The 20,939-nt window shown below is 48.3% G+C and overlaps 2 protein-coding genes across 3 annotated transcripts in view; one reads left to right on the top strand and one right to left on the bottom strand.

Annotated features, from left to right (window-relative positions):
* Positions 1–11,420, bottom strand: part of ACSF2 (acyl-CoA synthetase family member 2) — a 36,966-nt gene extending 25,546 nt beyond the window's left edge. Inside the window, exons 1-6 of the mRNA XM_057379359.1 lie at positions 11,252–11,420; positions 5,871–6,066; positions 4,086–4,214; positions 3,104–3,157; positions 418–536; positions 30–192 (exon numbers count right to left, since the gene is read on the bottom strand). Of these exons, the coding sequence (XP_057235342.1) occupies positions 30–192; positions 418–536; positions 3,104–3,157; positions 4,086–4,214; positions 5,871–6,066; positions 11,252–11,337 (747 nt within the window). The 5' untranslated portion in view covers positions 11,338–11,420. The remainder of the gene's footprint in view (positions 1–29; positions 193–417; positions 537–3,103; positions 3,158–4,085; positions 4,215–5,870; positions 6,067–11,251) is intronic.
* A 3,369-nt stretch (positions 11,421–14,789) lies between these two features.
* On the top strand, positions 14,790–19,680 carry LRRC59 (leucine rich repeat containing 59). 2 transcript variants are annotated; one of them, XM_057379367.1, is made up of 7 exons: positions 14,790–14,874; positions 15,804–15,863; positions 16,391–16,549; positions 16,851–16,955; positions 17,534–17,606; positions 18,029–18,202; positions 18,738–19,679. In XM_057379367.1, the coding sequence occupies exons 3-7, from the start codon at positions 16,409–16,411 to the stop codon at positions 18,980–18,982; spliced, it is 738 nt and encodes a 245-aa protein (XP_057235350.1). In that variant the 5' UTR covers positions 14,790–14,874; positions 15,804–15,863; positions 16,391–16,408; the 3' UTR covers positions 18,983–19,679. The 2 variants fall into 2 exon arrangements, with proteins under 2 accessions (XP_057235350.1, XP_057235349.1); XM_057379366.1 differs by lacking the exon at positions 14,790–14,874 and adding an exon at positions 15,131–15,451 and having other exon boundaries at positions 18,738–19,680.
* Positions 19,681–20,939: the final 1,259 nt, after the last annotated feature.

Consider the following 20,939-nt stretch of genomic DNA (forward strand, 5'->3'; position numbering starts at 1 on the left):
CCCAGGCATGGAGCAAACAGGGCACCTACTGAGGTGAACTGGATGTTGATGGGCTCATTGCAGGACAGGGTCTGCTGCACAGCCCTGAGCTGCTTCACGTGGCTGCTGTCCCCAGCCTGCATCACCTCATCCATGTGGAAGGTGCCAGGCAGCTTCGAGTCACACACGATGACAATGGACAAGTCAGGSAGCCTGGCAGAGAGAAAAACACCATCAGTAACAAAAAAACAAGGAGAAAAGTGCCCAGACAGGTACACACTGGTCAGAGCAAACCTCTGGGCCAGCCTGACTTTGTTTTCTTCAGATGAGACCCCTGTGGGTCTTTCTTCAGCAAAGCCTGTGTTGTGCAGCTGAGGGGACACAAGGCAGGGCACGGCTGTGAGGTCAGTGCAAASACACCAGATGTTCCTAACTCACCTTTGGCTCTTTATTCCCCCTGGACTGGATTTTTCTAGCTCRGGGCATGACTGCTTTAGAATATCATAGTATTTCTGTGTTTTAAACTGAGTGGGGAACACCAGTGCCTTACAGCCAACCTGTGAAGGGAGACAGAAACTGGTGAGAAGTCACGTTGGGGTTGATGCTCAGGACACGACAAAGAGCAGCCACCACCAAGACAGGAGCCACGGGAGGGTTCTCCAAGGACAAAAACAAATAGCCCTGACAGCTGTGCATTCCTAAAACCCTCCAAGAACAGGGYTGTGCTGTCCTGCACACCCAGCACCCCAAGCCTGGATCCAGTTGTGCAGATTGTACTTTGTTCCTCTCTCCTGATGGATCCAGGATGATTTTTGCTGCTCAAGAAAGCAGAACTATCCTGCAGTTCCCTCTTCACCCAGGATCAACACTCCTTGCTGTGAGCACAAGGCAAACAACGGATTTTTTTTTAAGATTATGAGACTCAGCACTAACAAAAAGCCCGGTCCCAAAATATGAATGAATAAATGAATGAAGTTAAAATTTCAAAATTAATTTGTGCTGATCTGGAATGAGGGTTTTTGAGGAAATTTGGAAAAATAAGGAAATCTAAAGTCTGCCTAATCAAACCAAGATTTTGTTGTGGATTTTTTTTTGAGGTGTTCCTTTTCCTAAGATTTTCCCACCTCTTTTTAAAGCATTAGCTATTTTGAAAATTAAAATATTTTTCATTCAACCCTTTTATTTACATAATCTCTAAACAAAGCACTTTAATTACTCCAAGAATTTTCATTTCTTTTTCARCAGAGGAGATTTGCTGAATTTGACCCAGATTTGCAAACTGCTTTCATCTTCCAAAAAATGCATTCGTGTCAAAATAACTATTTACATAAATGATTTACTCAGCTGTTCTCATTATTTTCCCAAAGTCTGGGAAATAAGGAGACCAAGGCTATGCCAATAAATTATTTGTAAGTACCCTCTGGGCTTTGTCAGAAAGGAAGATAAACATTTGCTCTATTTTCTGGAACAGGCTGCCCAGAACCCAGGGGACTGAGGCTGTTTTGGGCCTCTGTAACTTTTTACTATTAATTCCTTCAAASTACAATTCTGGTTGAACCAGCGCTGAAAAACAGATGCTTTGTGGGGAGAGGAACTTGCAGGGCTGATGCTGTACAAGATAAGAGTCTTTGGTTGAGCACCTCTGAACCTGAATGGCAGCAGATCTGTCTTCAAAGAACCTAAAATAYGAAAACTTGTCATCAGTTTGCTTTTACACAGCCCTGGAAATAGAGTAGGAATGCAAGGAATGGTTATTGCAGACAGATTTTTGTATATACCAGTGGGACTGCACAGACAGACAGGAAAAGCCCTAAAGTCTCCTGGAATTTTGTTATGACAATAAATAATCACAAATAAATCCTTAGGGTGGTGAGGAACTCCAGAGATCCCAGTGCATGGAAAAGCTGGGAATGCTGGCAAACCTGGAAAGGAGCAATTCCCCAYGGAGCTGAATTTCTGCTCTTACCCCATGGACACTCCAGATTACACCAGAACAGAAAATCAAAGGAGATTCTGGCACAGAGAGGTAGAAAGGAAAACAAAAAAAGCTTTGCTGAGGGAAAAGGGAAGCACTGGGTTGCAAATTCCAGCAGAAGAAAGAAACCCAAGGACATCCACCCTGGGAGAGATGGTTCGACCACAATGCACGAGAACAGGAGTGAYCAGGAGACTGCTGAGAGGATTAAAWAAAGGACAAAACAAGACCTCAAACTACAGCCCAACAACCCAATTACAGAGGTACTGATACAGGAGAAAAGCTGCTCAAAATTATCCACTTTCTAGGTAAAACAATAATTTGGATGGTGCTGGGAACACTCAGAAGTGGCTCTCTCGCTTCTAATATCAGCCTTTGATTTATAGCTGAACAAACCACAGTGAACAAATTAGCTGCTTAATCTTAATTTATTAGCCATCAAATGTTTAATAACCTGAAATTCTCATTATTTGAGCCAGGGAACTGGAATAGTTTAAATTGCTCAGTGCCCTGCATATTGCAAACTCAAATCCAGGCAGGTATTAGAGGGTAGCTGAGGTGGCCAGGGTCAGACAGCAAAGAGATGTTGATGTGACAATACCTAGGACTTAAACCAGCTTAAATCCAAGGCCAGCCAGGCCTCAGACAAACTTGGGAGGAGAAATCAAGCTACCAAGTAGGCTGGTCCTTTCTGAGGTTAAAATGAGGTCCTTTCTGAGGTTATAATGTGGTCCTTTCTGAGGTTAAAATGAGGTCCTTTCTGAGGTTCTGCTTTCAAGCTTGAAATCCTAGATTGTGATTTTTGCCCTGAAGAGGAAGGGCAAAGAGGAGATATCCAGCTCTGCATTTTTTCCCCCATTCCCTGGTAAATGATTGCTGACAGGGGTGTTCAGGATGGGGTAACACTGGCAGCAGCTGCTGTCAGCACAGAGRGAGGGAGGGATGAGGAGGATGCAGGAATCTCCATCACTCGGGGTGGCTGCCACAGGGAACAGCAAGAAATGTGAGCACTGAAGTGCAGCTTCAYCCCCTCTACACCTTCATCAGCACCCTGCTCTCCAGACAGCTCCCTCCTACACCCAAACCTCGAGCAGCTCATCTGCACCGTGTCCCCACCATCCCCTTGAACAGTGTTGGTGCCATACAAACCTTCCTGAGCACAAACTCCAGCTCAGAGGCCTGGTAGGCTGGATTCACAGAGACCTGAGGAGGGAGAAACATGAAGGCACATCAGAATTGCCCTTGCCTTGAAAACCYTCCCCACTAACACAAATTCCAGCTGAAAATATCTCCCAGGGATAAGCCACGCTCAGAGCCTCTCCTCCAACACAGAACTAAGAGCTCAGCAATACAGGGACTCCACAGGAAAAAAAAATCTGAATTGTGTTTGTATGAAAGAAAACAGTTGCAAAGGAGATTTACTTGAAAATTTTGTGTCTCATAGGAGTTGATCCAGTTGGTCTAGTTGATCCAATCCACTAAACTAGATCAAAACTCTTGTGCAAGTCAGGTTTCTTGATGGAAAGCCATGATAGCACCTTCTCCTACCCAGCTCTCCACAGAAGGCACTGGAGTTGAGCTCAGCCCCAGGTTCCTACTGAGCCATGTTCCTCCAGCCTATTCCTGCAGACACTGGAACAAACCAGGATGAAGGAAATGGAGACCTTAACACWGTGCCCAGTCTAAATAAGGTGTATTTTGGTCATGCTATCAAATGAAAATTGGCTTTTAGGAACGTGCAGCTTGGACTAGATTTTTAAGTGAGTTTTTGTTCCACAGAGCAATCAATTCAGAAGGGATCTAAGCAGCTGGTAACTGTTAAGGACAGCAGCATCCCACAGAAATATGGTCCTGTAGAGAAAAGCAAATCTCCTCCTATTAAAAGCTGTTGCAAACACTTTTTTTGCTGCTCCTCCCTCTGCAGTGTGCCTCTCTACAGAGCAAAGGACAAAGACACAGAGAGCTGCACAAACCTTCCTTAAATACTTGATTCAGCTATAGATGACGAGCCAGGTAAGAACATGGAAAAAAGAGAAAACAACATTTATTATCCAGTATTTCCTWTTGTTCCTTTGTCTCTATTTCCTTTCCCAACAGACTGCTAAAAACCCAGACACAGCCAACTCCTTACCAGGATGATTCCTGCCTGGGCAGTTGCAAACTGCATGAGAGCCCACTCGTATTTATTGGGTCCCCACATGCCCAGCCGGTCTCCCTTCCTCAGGCCAAGGGCCAGCAGTCCAGCTGCTGCTTGGTCCACCTGAAAAACACAAAGAAGGGCCAGAGGATCACCCACGGGATGCACTGGGGGATATTGGTCTCCAGGAGCTGCCTTCTGGAGAAAAAGCATCATCTTTGTGACTGAAATAAGAGAGAATGTACATCCCCAGAACAGCCCCTGGTCAGCAGGTTGATCAAAAGTATAAAAATTACAAACCTGGGACAAAACAAACAAGCAGGAAGGAAATCAAAATAGGCAATTATGTYGTTGCAAGTTCTCGCCCAAAGATTATTGATTGCCAAGTTCCTCATCATCTCCACTTAAGACTRAGCCTTACCCAGATGCTGGGCCCATCCACACTGTGGGATCTGYCTCCCTTCTGGGTATCACTCACTTCCAAAAGGACTCAAGGGATGAAAACTGAGTGATTTTTGACCAGTTTTGCCTTCCTGTCCTTATAAAACCTGTGAGGAGCAGCTGAAGGGGCTCAGCCTGGAGAAAAGGAGGCTCAGGGGGGACTTTGTGGCTCTGCTCAACTCCCTGACAGGAGGGGACAGCCGGGGGGGTCGGGCTCTGCTCCAGGGAACAGGGACAGGAGGAGAGGAAATGGGTGCAAACTGCACCACAGGAGGGCCAGGTTGGACACCAGGAGGAATTTCTTAATCAAAAAGTTCATTAAATATTGGAAATTACTTTCCATGGAGGATTTGGAGACACTATCTCTGGAAGTGTTAAAGAAACAACTGGAAGGGGCACTCAGTGCTCTGACCTACTTGTCAGGGTGGTGATCGGCCAAAGGTTGGGCTCAGTCTTGGAGGTCTTGTCCAACATTAATGATTCTGTGACTCATTAACTCAAATTCAGCCACATTCAGTTGATATTAACAACTACTTTATTTTGCAAGATGCTAAGCATGTTTCAGGTGAACAACAAATATTCTGGAAATTCAAGAAAGGTTTATAGTTTTGTTATGCTCTCAAATGAATTTATGAAGTTTACATTGTAGGAGATATGAACTTGAGGAACAAATTTGATTTAGTTCTGAATYACAGCCTACTTCTTAAAATCATGATGAACACAGCTAATCTTATAGATCTGAATGGATGTGACCAAAACCATAGTAAGCCTAAAAAGCCCACCAAAAAATTCTTTCCTATACACGACCATATCACACATTTATTAGAAACTTTCCAGGCAGTTAGTCCTTCCATTCCAAAAACAGATAAACATACATTTGTATATGCATACACATAGACACACACATCTGTGCATGAGATATTGAGCCCTAGTCCTTGCCTTTAGGCTTGAATTAAAATCTTCCCCATACTCAGGACCTCTGATAGAGTGACTAATGCAGAAAGTGGAGTCTACTCTGGCAGAGAAAACCGCTGTGACTCAGCCCATAATTTGTCAGCTAAGTGTGATAATTTTTAGAGCATGAAGGTTCATTGTGAGATATTCAACAAGCATTTTGCAGATGCTGCCCCCTCCCTTTCATCCCAGGGCTCTGAGGAGGATGAAGGCAGCACAGGTCCATCGGTGTTCTGAGGTTGTGTTGCTCCCTCTGCCCAGAGCCAGAAAAAGCTCCACACACAGCTCACCTCAGTGCTGRGCTCAGCAGTGAATCTGTTTTCCATCTCTCCATCACACCTGCTGCTCCCCTGCACCCAGCTGAGGGCTGAACCAGGCACTCACCTCCTCTCTGAACTGAGCAAACGTCTTCCGAACCCCATCCCTGCAGAAAACCAAAGCCTCACGGTCGGGAAAGCGCTCCACAGTGTCCTCCAGGCACTGACCCACGGTTTTGTCCAAAAGRGGAACGTCTGAAGCCCCCTGGATGTAGCTGTTGGTCACCTTGTGAGACACGGAGGGCATCCTTGTGTGCAGGGCACTGGGAAAGAAAAGGACAAGAGGTTATTTAATATAACCTGTAAATCCAGTCCTCCCCATCTGGAGGGATTATCAGCCCAATGGCATCGGGAATCTCTGCTGCACATTTCAGGCAGCTCCTCCAGTGATTCAAGACCAGGAAGACTTCCAAGACAGCTTGGAAAGCTTGTGCATGGGGCACATGGACAAACTCAGTGCCCCCAGGACACACACATGGGTGTCCACACAAACAGAACAGGCAGAGCTTCCATCCCTCCATGGGGAACCAGGATTTTGCTCCCTGCTGGGGAAGGAGCCTGCACCAGCCCTGCAGAATGGGCACAGCTTGGTCCTACATCCTCTACCTGCAGTGAAAACTACATGGATGGCAACTGGGTTTGGTCTTTTTTAACATTAAAAAGTGTGARCAGCTGGGAAGTCAACACAACCAAACCAGGTTGTAGAGAAATTCCCCCAGCTGGCTGAAAAGAGCAGACAACTGAGAAAGAATTAAAATGAGAGAGGTCAGTCTCCAAAACGATCAGCAGAGAAGAGTAATCCTGCAGAATAAAAGCTGTTTAGGAAAGTTCAGAGAAGTTCAGRGCTGYARCTGAGRCATCTGCAAAGGAAYGGTCTGAGTACACAGCAGCAAGCAKCTGYTTTAWCTCTAGRTATGTTCTATCTCTGACAGCTGGAATGCAAAGGGTTTATGGGACTGAAACATCATCAATAAAATGAGGAGCTGCCAGCGAGATGAGGGGGGAGAAGTGCAGAGACAATTCCACAGCAGGTTGCCATCAGGGAGGAGAAGGTCCCCACCACAAACTGGGGACAGGAGGGGAGGAGGAGAGCAGGGATTGAGCAGAGCAACCCCAGGCAGGACAGGAGCACTGAGACATCGTGGTGGAGGCCAAGAGGGAACAATGAGCCAACAGAGGCAGCAATGAGAGAGAAGATGTGGTCAGGACAGTCAGGAAAATAATTTAGAAATCATTWAGGCTTTCCTTGAGGTCTGATCATCAGTGGAAAAGCAGCGATCTCCCCTCAAACTGCAGCTCCTGACCATCAGAGCACTTCCAGCCTTGGTTTCTCTCTCCATCTCCTACAAGCCTCTCTCTGTTCCATCAGYTCCCCCCACCCCACAGCTCTATTCCCCCACATTCTCTGTCCCCCCTCACTTTCTGCCTCCTTCCACAACCTCAGCCCCTTTTTAGAAGACACCCAGGAGGGACAGGGCCAAGGGACACTTGTGGGGTGCACAGCACAGGGGCTGTGTGTAATTCAGTGTATAATGGGGAAATCTCTGCCCTAAAGAGGAAAAACAGCTCAGCCTAAACTCCTCTCCAGTGCAGCATCAACATTCTGCCAAGACTCAGTGTAATTACCACAAAAGATTTGTTTTCCTGCCCACAAGAAACAAGTCAGAGCATGGTGTTGCCGCCTCTGGAGTGGAATTCAGTGCCAAGAGAACAAAAAGCTAGACTTTTACCTTCAGGGGCAGTTCTGCTCCAAGAGCCAAGCGAATGACCTGACCCTTTTTCCACCACAGAGGGAGGATTGTGCAACTCTCAYGGGCATTATTCAGACATCCCTCCTCACAGAGATCTTGGGTAACTCACATCAAGTCTGCAGGGCTGCAYGAAAAGGAGGCAGGACAGCTGCTAAACTGAATTACCTTTCATTGTCTGAAAACTCTTGGGCAACAAAGGTAGATAAACAAGGAGATGAAAAGCCTTTATGAATACATGTTCTGTAAAATAAAAGGTTGAAAAAACTCTCCCTAACCCTAGGGGAGGATTAATGCTACTGAGAGAGCAGTAAAGGCCACCTYAGGTTGCAACAGCGACTGGAGAAGTCACTGTCCCCTGTCCTAGCTCATGAGGGAGGATGAGGAACCCTCAGGCTGTGTGTTAAAACGTTTAATGGGGCCAGTCACACTCACATCTCCCTCGGGGCAAGTCTCCAGGGTCAGCAGAGCCTGTCCCTAAATTCCCTGCCCGGGAAGGGCTGGACTGGGCAGGGAGCAGCTGCTGACCTGGTTGTGCAAGAGCTCTTCCCCCCAGCACTGGGAGCCAATCGGGCTCAGCACTGGGGAAAATAAACAAACAAAAGAACCATCACAAAAAGAGAYCGGAGAGGGGAGAAAACATTACAAAATTCAGATTGAGAAAATTCAATCAGAATCCAAAGTGTGCAGTTGAAACAGTGTCCTGCTGTCCGCAGTCAGCCTTCAAAGAGGCACTTGCACAACTCTGYATTGCCAATTAAAGGGAGAATATAAAATAAAAACATCTTACACTATTGTGTCTTGGCAAAGGATTACACAGATCAGACTGAGCTTGCTATCACAATATTTTTCAGACCTGAAGAACCAAAGGCTTTCACTGACTTTTCATAACCAGACTTTTACACTAAATGCAAGAAGGCACAAAGCTCCAGTCTTCATGGCTTGGCTCCCTGCCTCCCCCCAAACATGAGGATAAAGTGCATCAAAGAGCAGTAACAGATACCATTACAAAGCCACATGCTCCAAAATACTGAGAAAACACTGCTGCATTTCAATGTGAACCCAACTTGCTCTCAGAGGTTCCAAGCATTCACATTTTAAAAGGAAAGCATCAGCAGCACTGAAATTAGAGGCTAAGAAGGCTAAGATATCTCATGCTCATAACCCAGAGTCACTGATTCCTCTCAAAGCACTCACATTATTTCTTCAAACGCATTAAAGAAAAAATCACAGCTTTCCTCTTGTCTCAGCTCCCCAAATTCTGGTCTGACATTCACAAGTGTTTCAGCATTTTTCTACCACTTCTCTCTGAGTGGCAGAAGTGAAAGGTGTGAGCTGAAACACAGCAGGCTGTTGGAAGCACTRGGGGTCAGGAATGGAATGAAGGAGGCAGACACAAGATATGCACAAGATATTATCAGCAGCATCATGCTGAAAATCACATAGGGCTGGTCTCCCTCCCTCCTACAGCCAGCAGAAAGTGTGTGTATCTGATCTGAGAGAATGTGCCAAGAGGATTCTACAAAGAGTCCAAAGAATTTAGAAATTATCTCTGTGCTCATCTTTGTTACAGAAAACAGTAATTCWCCCTTCACCTCTTCCTACAAGGCACCTGGTGCTGCTGAAGGTAAAACAAGACCAATGGTTTGATATCAGAGCAGCTCTCATTTTCCTGACTCAGCCGAAGGAAAGCAAATAAAACTCTGCTTGCTCTTGGGKGGCAGCACAGAGTGTAAACCATGACTTTTGGAGAGCACATGCCTTTTGTTAGCAGCASGTTTCAGCAGCCAAGACAGCCTGTAAATGAGCCAGCCTCATCCACAGGCTGTTCCTGCAAAACTCCGAAACCCTGGAGTTTCAGCAGCGCAGCTGAACAGAGAGACATCAGAGATTCTGGGAAAATGAAACCTCCTCCTCTTCCTCCCTGCAAAAGGCAGGAGAGCAGCCAAATCCCAGCAGCACCAGAGCTCTCCTTTCTGATGGCAGGAAGCAGAAATTATCAGACTGAAGCAAGYACTCTGGACTAATCCTTAGAGCAGTTTGTATTTTTCTCTGAACAGCCCCAGTCAACAGTCTGGAGTTGTTGATATAAGATAACCAGCTCTGTTTTCACCTTTAACTCTTTACCAGGCTACAGAAGTTATCAAAGGGAGGAGARAGGAGCACAAGGCACTGTAACCTCCTGTCCTCTTTGCAGTGGGAAGGACATGGACCTGCCCTGTGGTGCCATCACCTCTGTACCTGTGGGAAAGACCCTGCCCTCCCAGGGCTTGGGAACTGTCCCAACTACAGAGTTCATACTCAGAGAGGTTCACAGATTCCTCTGCCAGTTCCTTGCTCAGCTCTACCAGGAGCTTCTCCCCACAAGACAAGAGTTTTTGTGTAATACAACTGCAATAAAAGGGTGTTGAAAGTTAATCGTGCTCTGTCCTCACTCGCTCTTTGATCTGATGACTAAAGAGTTAACTGGATTCTTACTACATTTTTTTGTTTGTTTTCGTTTAAGGAGAGATCAAGTTCCCAGTGTTTTCAGACTCCTCCTGCAGCARCTTTCTGGTCATGCTTTCCACTGTGCCTCTCAGCACTCTTCCTGTCATAAGAATAAACAAGCCTAAGAGCAGAATTTAATAAACTTTTTTTTATAACTTTACTAGAAAGAGTTTACTTTCTAAATGCATGCTGTCTTTCTCCAAGGACTTTGTGTTCCTGTCCCTCAGTTTCAGTTCCGGGCTGGCATGAACTGCAGTGACCTCACTGTCATGCCTCCCTTTTTATTCTGTTTCCTGACAGATTTTGAGAAGGCAATCCTGGCACACCTATGGAGCAGTGGCTTCAACTACCTCATTCCTAATGTCAAACTAGTTGAAAAGAAACACCCAAACCCTGTCTGTGAAAAACAAGGAGCGCCCCACCTGAYTCTTGGAACTGCTCATTGGAAGTCATTTGTCCCAGTGATTATTAATCTGAATATCAGTTAATCCTCCAGAGGATTAGCCAGGTGCCTACCCATCGCTGTTTTTCTCACACGAACATTCTCCAAGAGGCAGCACTGAGGAAAAGCAAGGCAAAGAGCCGGCCTGACTCCTCAAGCCCCAGATCTCTTGGTGCCCTGGACCTGCTGTGTCACCCACCCCTCTGGGGGGCTGCAGGGGGACAGGGACACTGACCGCCAGTCAGAGCAGTCAGAAGGAGGATGGGGAAGCCAGYTGATAATTTCACATTGCTGCAGTCAGGATGGAGCTGCTGCAGGAAGTTGAGCGCGTTCACATCCCCTCAGCACACAGCACAGAGCTCCTCCCTGCCCGGCCCGCTCCCAAACTGCAGCAGATCCGGGGGGTGCAGGCTGCTCTGCCGCTTTGGGGGCGTTTTAGGGGAGCCAGGGGACAGTTACACACCAAGATGAACATGCCCTCCCTGCGCTGGACACCCACAGCGCTCTGCAGCTGCCTTACAGCCCTGTCCCCCATCAAACACAGTCTCCATCCTCTGCAGCCTCTGTGCACCCCAGCTCCCCATCCCCAGAGCCCTCCAACCACCACAGCCCCCACACCTTCTCATCCAGCCCCATTCCTTCTCATCGCAGCCCCCAGTCTCCTATATCTAGCCCATACCCTATAGCCCACGGATTAACTGATATAGCCCAGAGCCCTCCACCCCCATAGCCCGCACCCCAATCCCCCGCTCCCCATCCCCTCTGTACCTGCCCGGGGCTCCGCGCCGCCCGCCCGCTCGGAGCAGGAGCCGCAGCCCGTGCCGGGGCAGCGCTGCCAGACGAGCCGCGGCCATTCCTTCAGAGCACCCAGCGGAGCCCGACCCGTTCTTTTCTGCCCTGTCCCGTCCCGTGCCACCCTGCCGCTCGGTGCTCGGGGGCGGTGCGCTCCATGGCCCGCCCCGGTCCCGGTCCCGGCCCCGCTCCGCCCCGCTSTGGTTCCCCGCGGCTCCGGGACTCTCCGCCGGCCGGGGAGCGGAGAAAGGCCCGCCCTGCACGGTCTGCGAGAGGGACTGGAGGGTCAGAGCGAACCCCCTGAGCCCCGCCGGGCACCTGCCCCATCCTCTGCYGGTCCCCAGCCCAAACCCTGCACAACAATTCCTTCCCTGTACATTCTCTCTCCATTATCTCTTCTTCTCAGCATGTTCCATCAGCCTGACCCAAACACTGTCACACCCCAAATRAGCCCCTCCACTTAAACGAGTGGAGACGGGACTTTAGTGCGAGGCAATACTTGCCTCCTCTTATCTCCACCGGTATCACTTGGTGCTGAGCCCTTGTGAGTCACCGTGCCCTATCTGCTCAAGGAGTTATCAGTTACCACCTTCAGGTACCCACCTTTAGGCACTCCCTGGGAAGCAGAAGAGACCAGCCGGGATCTGCAGAGCTGTTCCAGGGCTGAGCAGGCTGAGAACCCCTCAGCTGAGGGCAGAAGTGTGGGCAGGCACCGGGAGGAGAGTGTGGTGGTGCTGAACTCTGCAGCAGCGCTGATGCTGARGAGGTGACTCTGTGTTTCTGCATCACATCAAAAACAACGGTGCTGAWGGACAGGGGCAGCCTCAGAATGATGAATCAGACATCAAAACCTTAAATGTGCCAGTAACAGAGTGAAATACAACAGCTGCCAGACCCCTGGTGTCTGAGCTTGCTTTTAGAAGCAGGAAGGATTTTGCCCAATGTGCACCTAGTTCACAAGGAATTTATTTGGTGGAAGCAGTGACAGTGTTTTCTTTGGTACGGAAAGGGAGATTTCATTTCGTTGAAATGTGAAAAATTTGCCTTGGCTCAAGAGGGGACACAGAGATCTGCAGAGGGTCTGGGAATGGTCTCCAGCCCCAAGGTTGCCATGGCCAACTCAGGCCTCAGAGCCACAGTAAAGATCGTCAGATCACAGTTAGATCAACAGTGTTCATCCCACTTCCCTCAGCAACTCCTGCTCCCTTCTCCTTTCTGATATCCTTGCAGCCCCTAGCAGAGTGCACAGATGTGCCCTGTGCTATGATTTTTCTGTCTTGTGGAGCTTCAAAGTCTCTCTAGCCTACAGATACCTCTTCAAGTCCGTCCCACTGAACTCAGCAGCGAGGTGAGTTCATGGATTCCACAGAGGATGTAAGGCTGTGTGACATTCGTGGCCACAAGTTGTCCTTCATTTCAGCACAGAGCAATTGTCTTTGTGCTGATGGAGCATCAGAGTGCTTGGTGTTGTATAACCACAGGGGAAAAAAAAAATGATGTCTGAGACAGAAACGTCTCGCCTTCAATAAATAAAAATAAAGATTACTTTTGGCTTGATCATCCCACATTATGATCATTAGCCCACGGGGTGAATCCTCATTAAAGAAATAATTAAACCAATAATTATGCAGAAATTAATGTGACCTTGACATTTGGGTATATTTGAGACCAAAGCAAAGGACACCTGAAGCAGTACCGCCCCATACACCATTGCGTAAGGTATCATTCTTTTCTAATCAAGAMTTTAAAAYCTGCCTTCAGATTAATCAYAACAAGAAGGTAGGCTTTGTAACCMATCTACACCCCTGTTTGTTTGCAGTAAGAGCCAAAGGCTCTTGGATTTGTGCAAACACAGATTTCAGTCTCGGTAGCGCTGCTCAGAGACCTTTCCCAGAGATGCAGAGGGTCTTGCTCAGGGCCCCCCAGAGCCCCTCTGGGTTTTGCCCTCTGGACCAGGACTGTATTTGGTGTCTCCTATGGAAGGGACCTGCACAGCATCTCACATGAAACCCTCCCCTCCTCAGGGTAACGAGGGGCTCAGCAATCAGCTGCCTCCTTTGGAGATCTGGGGATGAAAGGCTTCCCCACCCCTCCCTGCAGCAGATCTTCTCCGGCCCTTCCCTCCAACAACAAAGATTGTTGTGAAAAGCTGAGGGATGGGAGAGGTTCTTGGGTAAGTAGACCTTGCTCTTCTCTTGATGAGGGCTCTGCAATTTCTGCTCACCTATGAAAGAACAATAACATGCTCTGAAAAACTTCTGTGATCTCCTGGAAGAGAGCATCTCAATTTCAGGCAGACTTTATTGTACTTTTATGAGGCAAATCCTTCCATGTTGTTTTGGGGTTCCTTTGCTCAGAAACTCCTGTGGGTTTGGTCACCTGAGTGCTGAGTTGATGCTTGTTTCTGGCAGCTCAAAAAATAATTAATGCACCCACGGGGTAGATGTGCTGCAGTAGTGAAAACATCTTTGTAATGTCYCTTATATCACAAATAGGACAGAGGTCAGGGAATTGAAGGTTAGTCCTTGCTGTAATCCCATTACCAGGTAACATTAATTTGGCTCTGCCCCAGACTCCTTTCTCTTTCACTGAGTTTCTCCAAGGAGGATTARGAGAGTGCTCTGCACCAGAGCCTTGGGAGAAAAGCAGGAACATCCATAAAATGTTCCGTCTTTGAAGAGACATCGTGGGATAACAGCCCAACTGAGGAGGAATTCACCCCTTGGATTAGGGAGACTGTAGAGAGATTGGAGCAGCTCTGTCAGATACTGTAAAATGAGGTAGAGATCCTGTTTTTTTTGTGGGGATTACTGGCCATTAGCTGTTTGGTTTTCTGTGGGGTGGTGTGTGACAGGTGATGTGACTGGATGCAAACCTCACCCACCCATGGGGCTGGGCTGGGAGTTCTTTCTGCTGCCGGGCAGTTTCATGTAGCCCAGATCTGAGCTCCTGCCAGCCTGGCCAGGGTCCCAGGGCTGGTAGGACAGCTGTGGGGATGTCCCCAGCCGTGCCAGTGTGTCCCAAAATAGGTTTTTTCGCCCAGTGTGCAAGAGGCCAATCCACATCCAGAGCCAAGGTGTTTGATTTATTTTCAGTTCTGCACAGAAAGCGGGGCTGGATGGCAAAACCACAAAGCCAGCACCACGACTGTCACAACTTTTCACGATTTATAAGTTTTAACAAGCCGTTAATGTTCATTGGCTACAAGCTACCTAGATCTCCTGTAAATTAGTATTCTGTCTTCCACTGGTTAATGATTCTCTCACTCCCCATGCTAATCAGTCCATACGCTTGGTCTTTCTCTTCTTTTGGGTTATTGGTTTTTTGGGTCTGTGGCCATGAGYCAGTGGTTACAATCTGCCCCTTACAAAATTACCTTTTACCCACTTGGAGCTGATTCAACCCAATTGCTGAGTCGGCTTTATTAGTTTCTCCCTTATCTCGGGACTTGTGCCAAATGTCCTTGTAGCCCATAAATCCTGCATTCCTTGTGCCCACTATCAGTAGCGCATCCTTCTTCCCAAGCTTTGTTGACCTCCCACTAAGTTTGCGATCATTGGATCAAGCCTTAAACCTTAACAAGGCAATTCCACCAACAAGTAATGTATCATTCTAAGACAGTTTATCGGCTGCTCCCTGCTTCGCGGGGTGGGGGGGGGGAGGGGGATTGAATCTCCTTTCTTGTTGCTCAGCCTGGAAAGCAGGCGGAGATCAAACATCAGATAGCATCGTTTGTTAATACAATTTGTGTCAGTGTGGCGGCTCGGGGCCGTGCGGGCGGTGCGGTGCGGTGCGGTGCGGCCCCGCTCCGGGCCGGCAGGGGCGCGCTCAGCTCAGCTCAGCTCAGCTCCGCGGCGGCGGCGCTGGCGGGGCCGGTGCGGACGTGGCCGCGGAAGTGGGTGGCGGGGCCGGGCCGTGCCACGCCGGGACGGAACGGGCTGGGCTGTGCTGAGCTGTGCTGAGCTGGGCTGTGCTGGGCTGTGCTGAGCCGCTCCGAACCGAACCGAGCCGCGCCGCGCCGCCGCGCCGTGCCCAACCGCATCCCCCGGGGGTTCGGCCGCCGGCGGAGCCATGTCGCGGGGCAGCGGGAAAGGGCTGAGCCTCAAGGACAAGCTGGATGGCAACGAGCTGGACCTGAGCCTGTGCGATCTGAACGAGGTGCCCGTGCGGGAGCTGGTGAGTCTCCGGCCGCAGGCCCGCCCGGCGGAGGTGGGGACCGGTGCCGGTCCCCGGGAAGGGGCAGCGGAGRAGAGCCAGATGTGCTGGCAGCTTGTGAGCTGGCCTGCAGGCGTTTAAAGCGGCGGAGTTGTGTGTCCCGCGGGCCCGGCAGCCGCTGCTCACTGCTGTCCCGGGATCAGAACCGCCTTTGGAGCCGGAGATGGATCCGGAGATGACGCGACCTGCGAGCAGCCGCGGGGGACGGACAGACTGACGCGGGAGAAACCGCAGAGGCCGGAGCAGAACTAGCAGGTGTCAGAGCGGCTCGGGGAAAGCTCCATGTTCATTCAATGCCTTATTTCTCTTTCAGGCCGCTCTTCCAAAAGCTACTATCTTGGATTTGTCCTGYAACAACCTCATTTCCTTGCCGGTAAGGTGCTAGAGAGCTTCCATGGGGATGAGTCTGCTGGGAAATATTTGTWAAGATAGCTGATGCTTCAGTAGGAAGGAGGAGGAAGTAGCAGGAGCTGAGGAACTGGCACTTTCCCTGCCTTGGGGTGGCTGAATGACTCCGTTTGTCCGTGACGGGTCAGTGCTGGCAGTGGGTTTGGCTGAGGCAAGAGAGAGTAAAGGGTTGAACTGCGTGAAGATTGCAGTRTGTTCCTGCCAGAGCATCCCCAAGTGAATACAGAGGAGTTTCAGCAGCAGTGGAGAGTCGGGTTTGTTCCTGTCATATTGCYATCCATAACCTTGTCAGGCTGTCCTATCTGTCCCATTGTGTCCCACCTCCATCTTCCAAGGCAAAGGAGGAGAGCAATTTTCTTCCATCATATCCTGTAGAAAGTTAAGGATTTGTGGCTGATGTGTGGTTTAGGCTGTTTCCACATACTTCCCACTAAGGTTCATCCATAAAGGTGCTGACCAGCTTTCTCTGTGTTTTCTGTGTCTGGGTTTTAGTCAGATTTCTGCAGTTTGATGCACCTGGTGAAACTGGATTTGAGTAAAAATCGGCTTCAACAGCTGCCCTTGGACTTTGGCCGCCTGGTCAATCTGCAGCACCTGGACCTTCTGAACAACCGTTTGGTCACCCTGCCAGTCAGCTTTGCACAGCTCAAGGTAAAACTGTTTGCTGGGCAGTTATGTAAAGCTTTGGGATGCAGCCCAGGGTCTTGTGATCCTGCTCAAGTTGATTTCTCTGGTAAAGCATCCATCCTGCTGACWACCCATTCCAAAATTCAGCTGGCTCTGCACCGCAGCTCAATGAAAATCCTCTCAATCTATTGAATCTCTGCTCATCTTCTGTATCTGTTTCATTCATGTGAAAACGAAGCAGTTTTTTGCTTCTGCTTTGGATCTCTTAAATAATTCCAAGACTCCTGTGCTCTTACAGCCTCCCCTTTGTTGTGCCTTTCTACAGAAYCTGAAGTGGCTGGATCTGAAGGACAATCCCCTGGATCCTGTCCTGGCTAAAGTGGCAGGAGACTGTCTGGATGAGAAGCAGTGTAAGCAGGCTGCTGTCAAGGTAAGGAATCTGCATTTATTCTCTTTTGTCTTTCCTTTCATGGCCTTGCCAGTGGTCCATCCTCTGTTTGCTTAGCAAACTGGACAGATGCTGCAGCAGCCTGAAGTTTCTTCAGGCACTGAGGTGCAGGTGAACTGCACTGACTCCACTGCTGCTATGCCTCTGGAGAGCAATCACCTGGCTGAGGATGATGCTTCTGCATTAATGGAGTTAAGAGAGGATTTAATGCTGGTTGCCAAGCAAGTGGAGGCATAATCGGACATGAATATTCATGCMTGTGCTAATAGTACAAAAACGTTTAGAGAAGTTGTGGCAAACATAAATKGAAATGGATGTGATCCTCTGTGTCATGAAGCACCAGTTTGCCACGTTTGTTTTTAATGGGAAGATCTGTTTCTCAAGGGCAAAGACTCACACAGGAAGGTGTGAGCTCTTCAGGGCTGGAGCAGTAGGGGTAGGTCAGGGATGGGGTCAGCCCCAGCTGACTGTCCTCAGCCACACTCCAGTTGTTCTGTTCTGAACTGACTGTGCCATGAGCCTCCTGCACAGCCCTCAGGTTGTTTTCTTGGCCCTTGAAGGTACTGCAGCACATGAAAGCGATTCAGTCTGAGCAGGATCGACAACGGCAGCGGAARCTCCAGGCAGAGCGAGGTAGGCACAAAGACCCCCCACATGCTGTCTGCTGAGGGTTGCTCTTGCTTTAACACCCCCAGACATTCTGATCTCCATCTAACAAATTGCCACCTAACAAATACCTGTAGCTATCCCAACCCAAAGTACTCAGGGAGTAGGAGAGTAAAAGGGCTGGAGGAAGAAACATAGCAGGAGGGTAACTATGTGATTTCTTGGACTAAGGAATATTTAAATCTCTAGATTGAATGTGCTATAGGTTACCTATAAAAATGTGAAAGAAAGCAAATATGCAAGGTACATTATACTAAATAAAACTATAGAAAAGAGGATAGTTGTTTAATTGGTTTCCTCATTGCAGTTGTGGTCAGATAAGCAGGTAATAAGAAAATGGCAATGATAACCCTTTACATGAAAGGGAAAATCCTGCTGTTAATCCCCAGAAATGGAGAAGAAGCGTGAAGCGGAACAGCGAGCGAAGGAGGCTCAGGAGAGAGAATTGCGGAAGCGAGAGAAGGCAGAGGAAAAGGAGCGCAGAAGGCGGGAGTATGATGCTCAGAAAGCTGCAAAACAGGAAATGGAAAAGAAAACTAAGAAAGAAACSGTGCACACCCGAAGTAAGTAGTGTCCATTTTGGGTGGGATTGTGTCAGGTTTCATCTTCATGAGATTTTGATGCTGCCAGAATTGTTTTCATGCAGGCCAGGTACTGGGAGATGGTGGGAGAGGGTAGGGGGAACCTGTAGGATTCTAATAAACTCGTCTGCTGTGCCCTTTCCTCCTTTGCCTATGTTACCATAAACTGTGGAGCTACAAGTCAGGAAGTTCTCCATCTGTTCCTAATGAGAACATCCCTCCACTCATTTTTTTCTTAACTCTACTGAACTACATTTGCACAATCAAATCTTGTACAGCACAGGGGTGCTTTACACCCTCTTCACTGCTTCCCGTGAAACTGGATCTGAAACTTTTCATCCTAAGCAGTTAAATCCTGTACATTTACTTATTCATCAGAGCTAAGTGATGAAAATTCTTGACAAAAGCCAGCTGCAACAGAGGATTAAGTATCTTAGCTGAACATTTTGTGGGCATTGCCTATTAAAGATATTTGATTGATTTCTCCCATTCTGTCCTGTTGGTGTTGTCACTACAGAGCCAGCCTCCAGCTCCCGTCCCCCTCAGCCCCCCMGGCACAAGCCCTCGTGGTCACGCTCGGTGCTGAGAGTCCTGCTCTTTGTGCTCTTCTGCATCCTCTGTACTCTGGCTGCCTGCAAGCTGACGGAGCTGCAGCGTCAACCTCTGTGCGTCAGCGTCAACACCCTCTACGAGGATGTGGTGGCTGCTCTGCAGAACCACAAAACCCTGCAGAACATGCTACAGCACAACTCGCGGCAGTGATTGTCCTGGACGGGCACTTGCTTCGTCAGCATCTCCTTCCACCATCTACACAGCCAGAATTCCTATGGAATTGTGTTCTGATGAAACTGCTTCAAACCAGTCAGCGTTGGTTTGCTGGTCCACTCCACAGAGCAGAGCTATTGTTCAAACCATCTTTGTTGTGCATGTCTTGCAGTTGGCCTGTAACTCCCATTATTTGCACACATTAACCTAAACTCGTTACCACTCCTTGCCTCCGAGTGGTGTCCACCAGGATTTTGAGGAAGCTGCCAGTCTAGAAGAGTGGAAGCAAGCAGCTCCCACRTCACCTGGGCAGCTGTAGCTCTGAGCTGGAGGTGGAAGGTTTTTAATACATATCCATTCCTTGCTCTCATTTCTGTTCRTGCTAAAATTGGTGGTATGGCTATATGGGAATAATACACTAAGGCCCCAYTCCAGGACCAATTACAGGCGTGTAGGATGGCTGTGCATCCCTGTGTTGGAGCAAAGAGGCTGATGTGCTATTGAAAGGAGCTGAAAATTTTCAATACAACAGTTTTCACAGCAATTTGTCTGAGCTGGATGTTTATGTTGTTAACGTAATTTTAACAAGGCGTTTTAGGAACAGCCACGAACGATTTCTGAGTAGGTATGGGAATAGTTCCTGCCTGCTGCAACCACGGAGGCAGCACTGGGTGGCACTGTGGGAGCACTGCAAAGGAAAGGGGACGACTCGGGGCTGGGGGAGGCCGGGAGGTTTGGTGATTTGCACTTCGAGAAGAAAACTTGCCTCTGCAATGGTCTGTGAATTATTTATAATTTCTTTTAAAATTATTTTTAATTAATTAATTTAAAATTTTCCCTTAAAGAAACACCATAATTCATTTCAAATCATTTTAAAGGAAATTATAAATCCAGGAATAGTTTTTCATATCCTTAAGGGCTCTGTGAGTACTAAAATGAAGTTAAGTGCAGATTTCAGAGAATATCTGTGCTAGACTCTACTGAGACATCCTACACAGGCCTCCAGGATTGCTCCCTCTTCTCATTCTTGGGATTGTTGCCAGCAGCAGTGCCATAGGGATATCATCTGTAGTGGTTTACACCACGGTCACTATCACAGCAGTAAACCTTCACCTTTCTGTAACCTGATGATAAGACTGCAGTTCCCTGAGTGTCACACAAGAGAGACCAGCAGCACAAGTATCAGATAAAAGGAAGGAAGGACTGTCTCTGCCTTAGCAGGGTGAATGTTTTCAAAGCTTCCTTCATACAGCTTTAAGCTTTGCTTTTGGTGTCAAACTCATCCCATTCTTTAAAAGATCCTTKCTCCCTATCCAGAAATGCTCAGGAAAAGAGCAAAACATCATCCACAGCACTGTTTCCTCCATGCAGCTCTTCCTGCCAGCATCCATGCAAGTGTTAGATAGGTTGGCAAGTGCTGGGCTTATACAGTTTATAGATTAAGGTCAGCAGCACTGCTGGCCAGGCCAGGGCTCCTACTGGATGCCTGAAATGAGCAGGGCAGGTGGGGATTTTTSCATTGGAGGCAGCAGGGTCCCAAAGAGTTAACTTTCACGCATGGGATGCAGTTTAATTCTCTGAGCACTCATCTCAGTAAGTGCTGCTGTCACAAAAGCCCTCAACTGTCCTTGTGTGCACACAAGTGCTGATGGTTGCACGGACAGGCCRCATTTCCCAATCTAATTAAAAGGMGGCTTTTTCTGCCAACTGTTTAGACCTCATAATTCCAGCACATATAATCAGATTTCAAGACCCTCTCTAGATTAAGCTGTCTGGAGACTGAATCAGGGTACTCTAAATTTATATCTGAAAATTAGTCTTACTCATTGCCATCTGCCACAGCGGAACAATGGGAGGMTGTTTTGTGAGGTAAAGTTCTTTCACCTCACTAGAGCTGGGGAGGCAGCACCCTGTTCCTCTAGCATCAGGATTTGTTCCAAAGGAGGGAGAAAAT

This window comes from Malurus melanocephalus, unplaced genomic scaffold, assembly GCF_030028575.1.
Source record: "Malurus melanocephalus ecotype Western Australia unplaced genomic scaffold, MMel_1.1 scaffold_403, whole genome shotgun sequence".
Classification (NCBI taxonomy): domain Eukaryota; kingdom Metazoa; phylum Chordata; class Aves; order Passeriformes; family Maluridae; genus Malurus; species Malurus melanocephalus.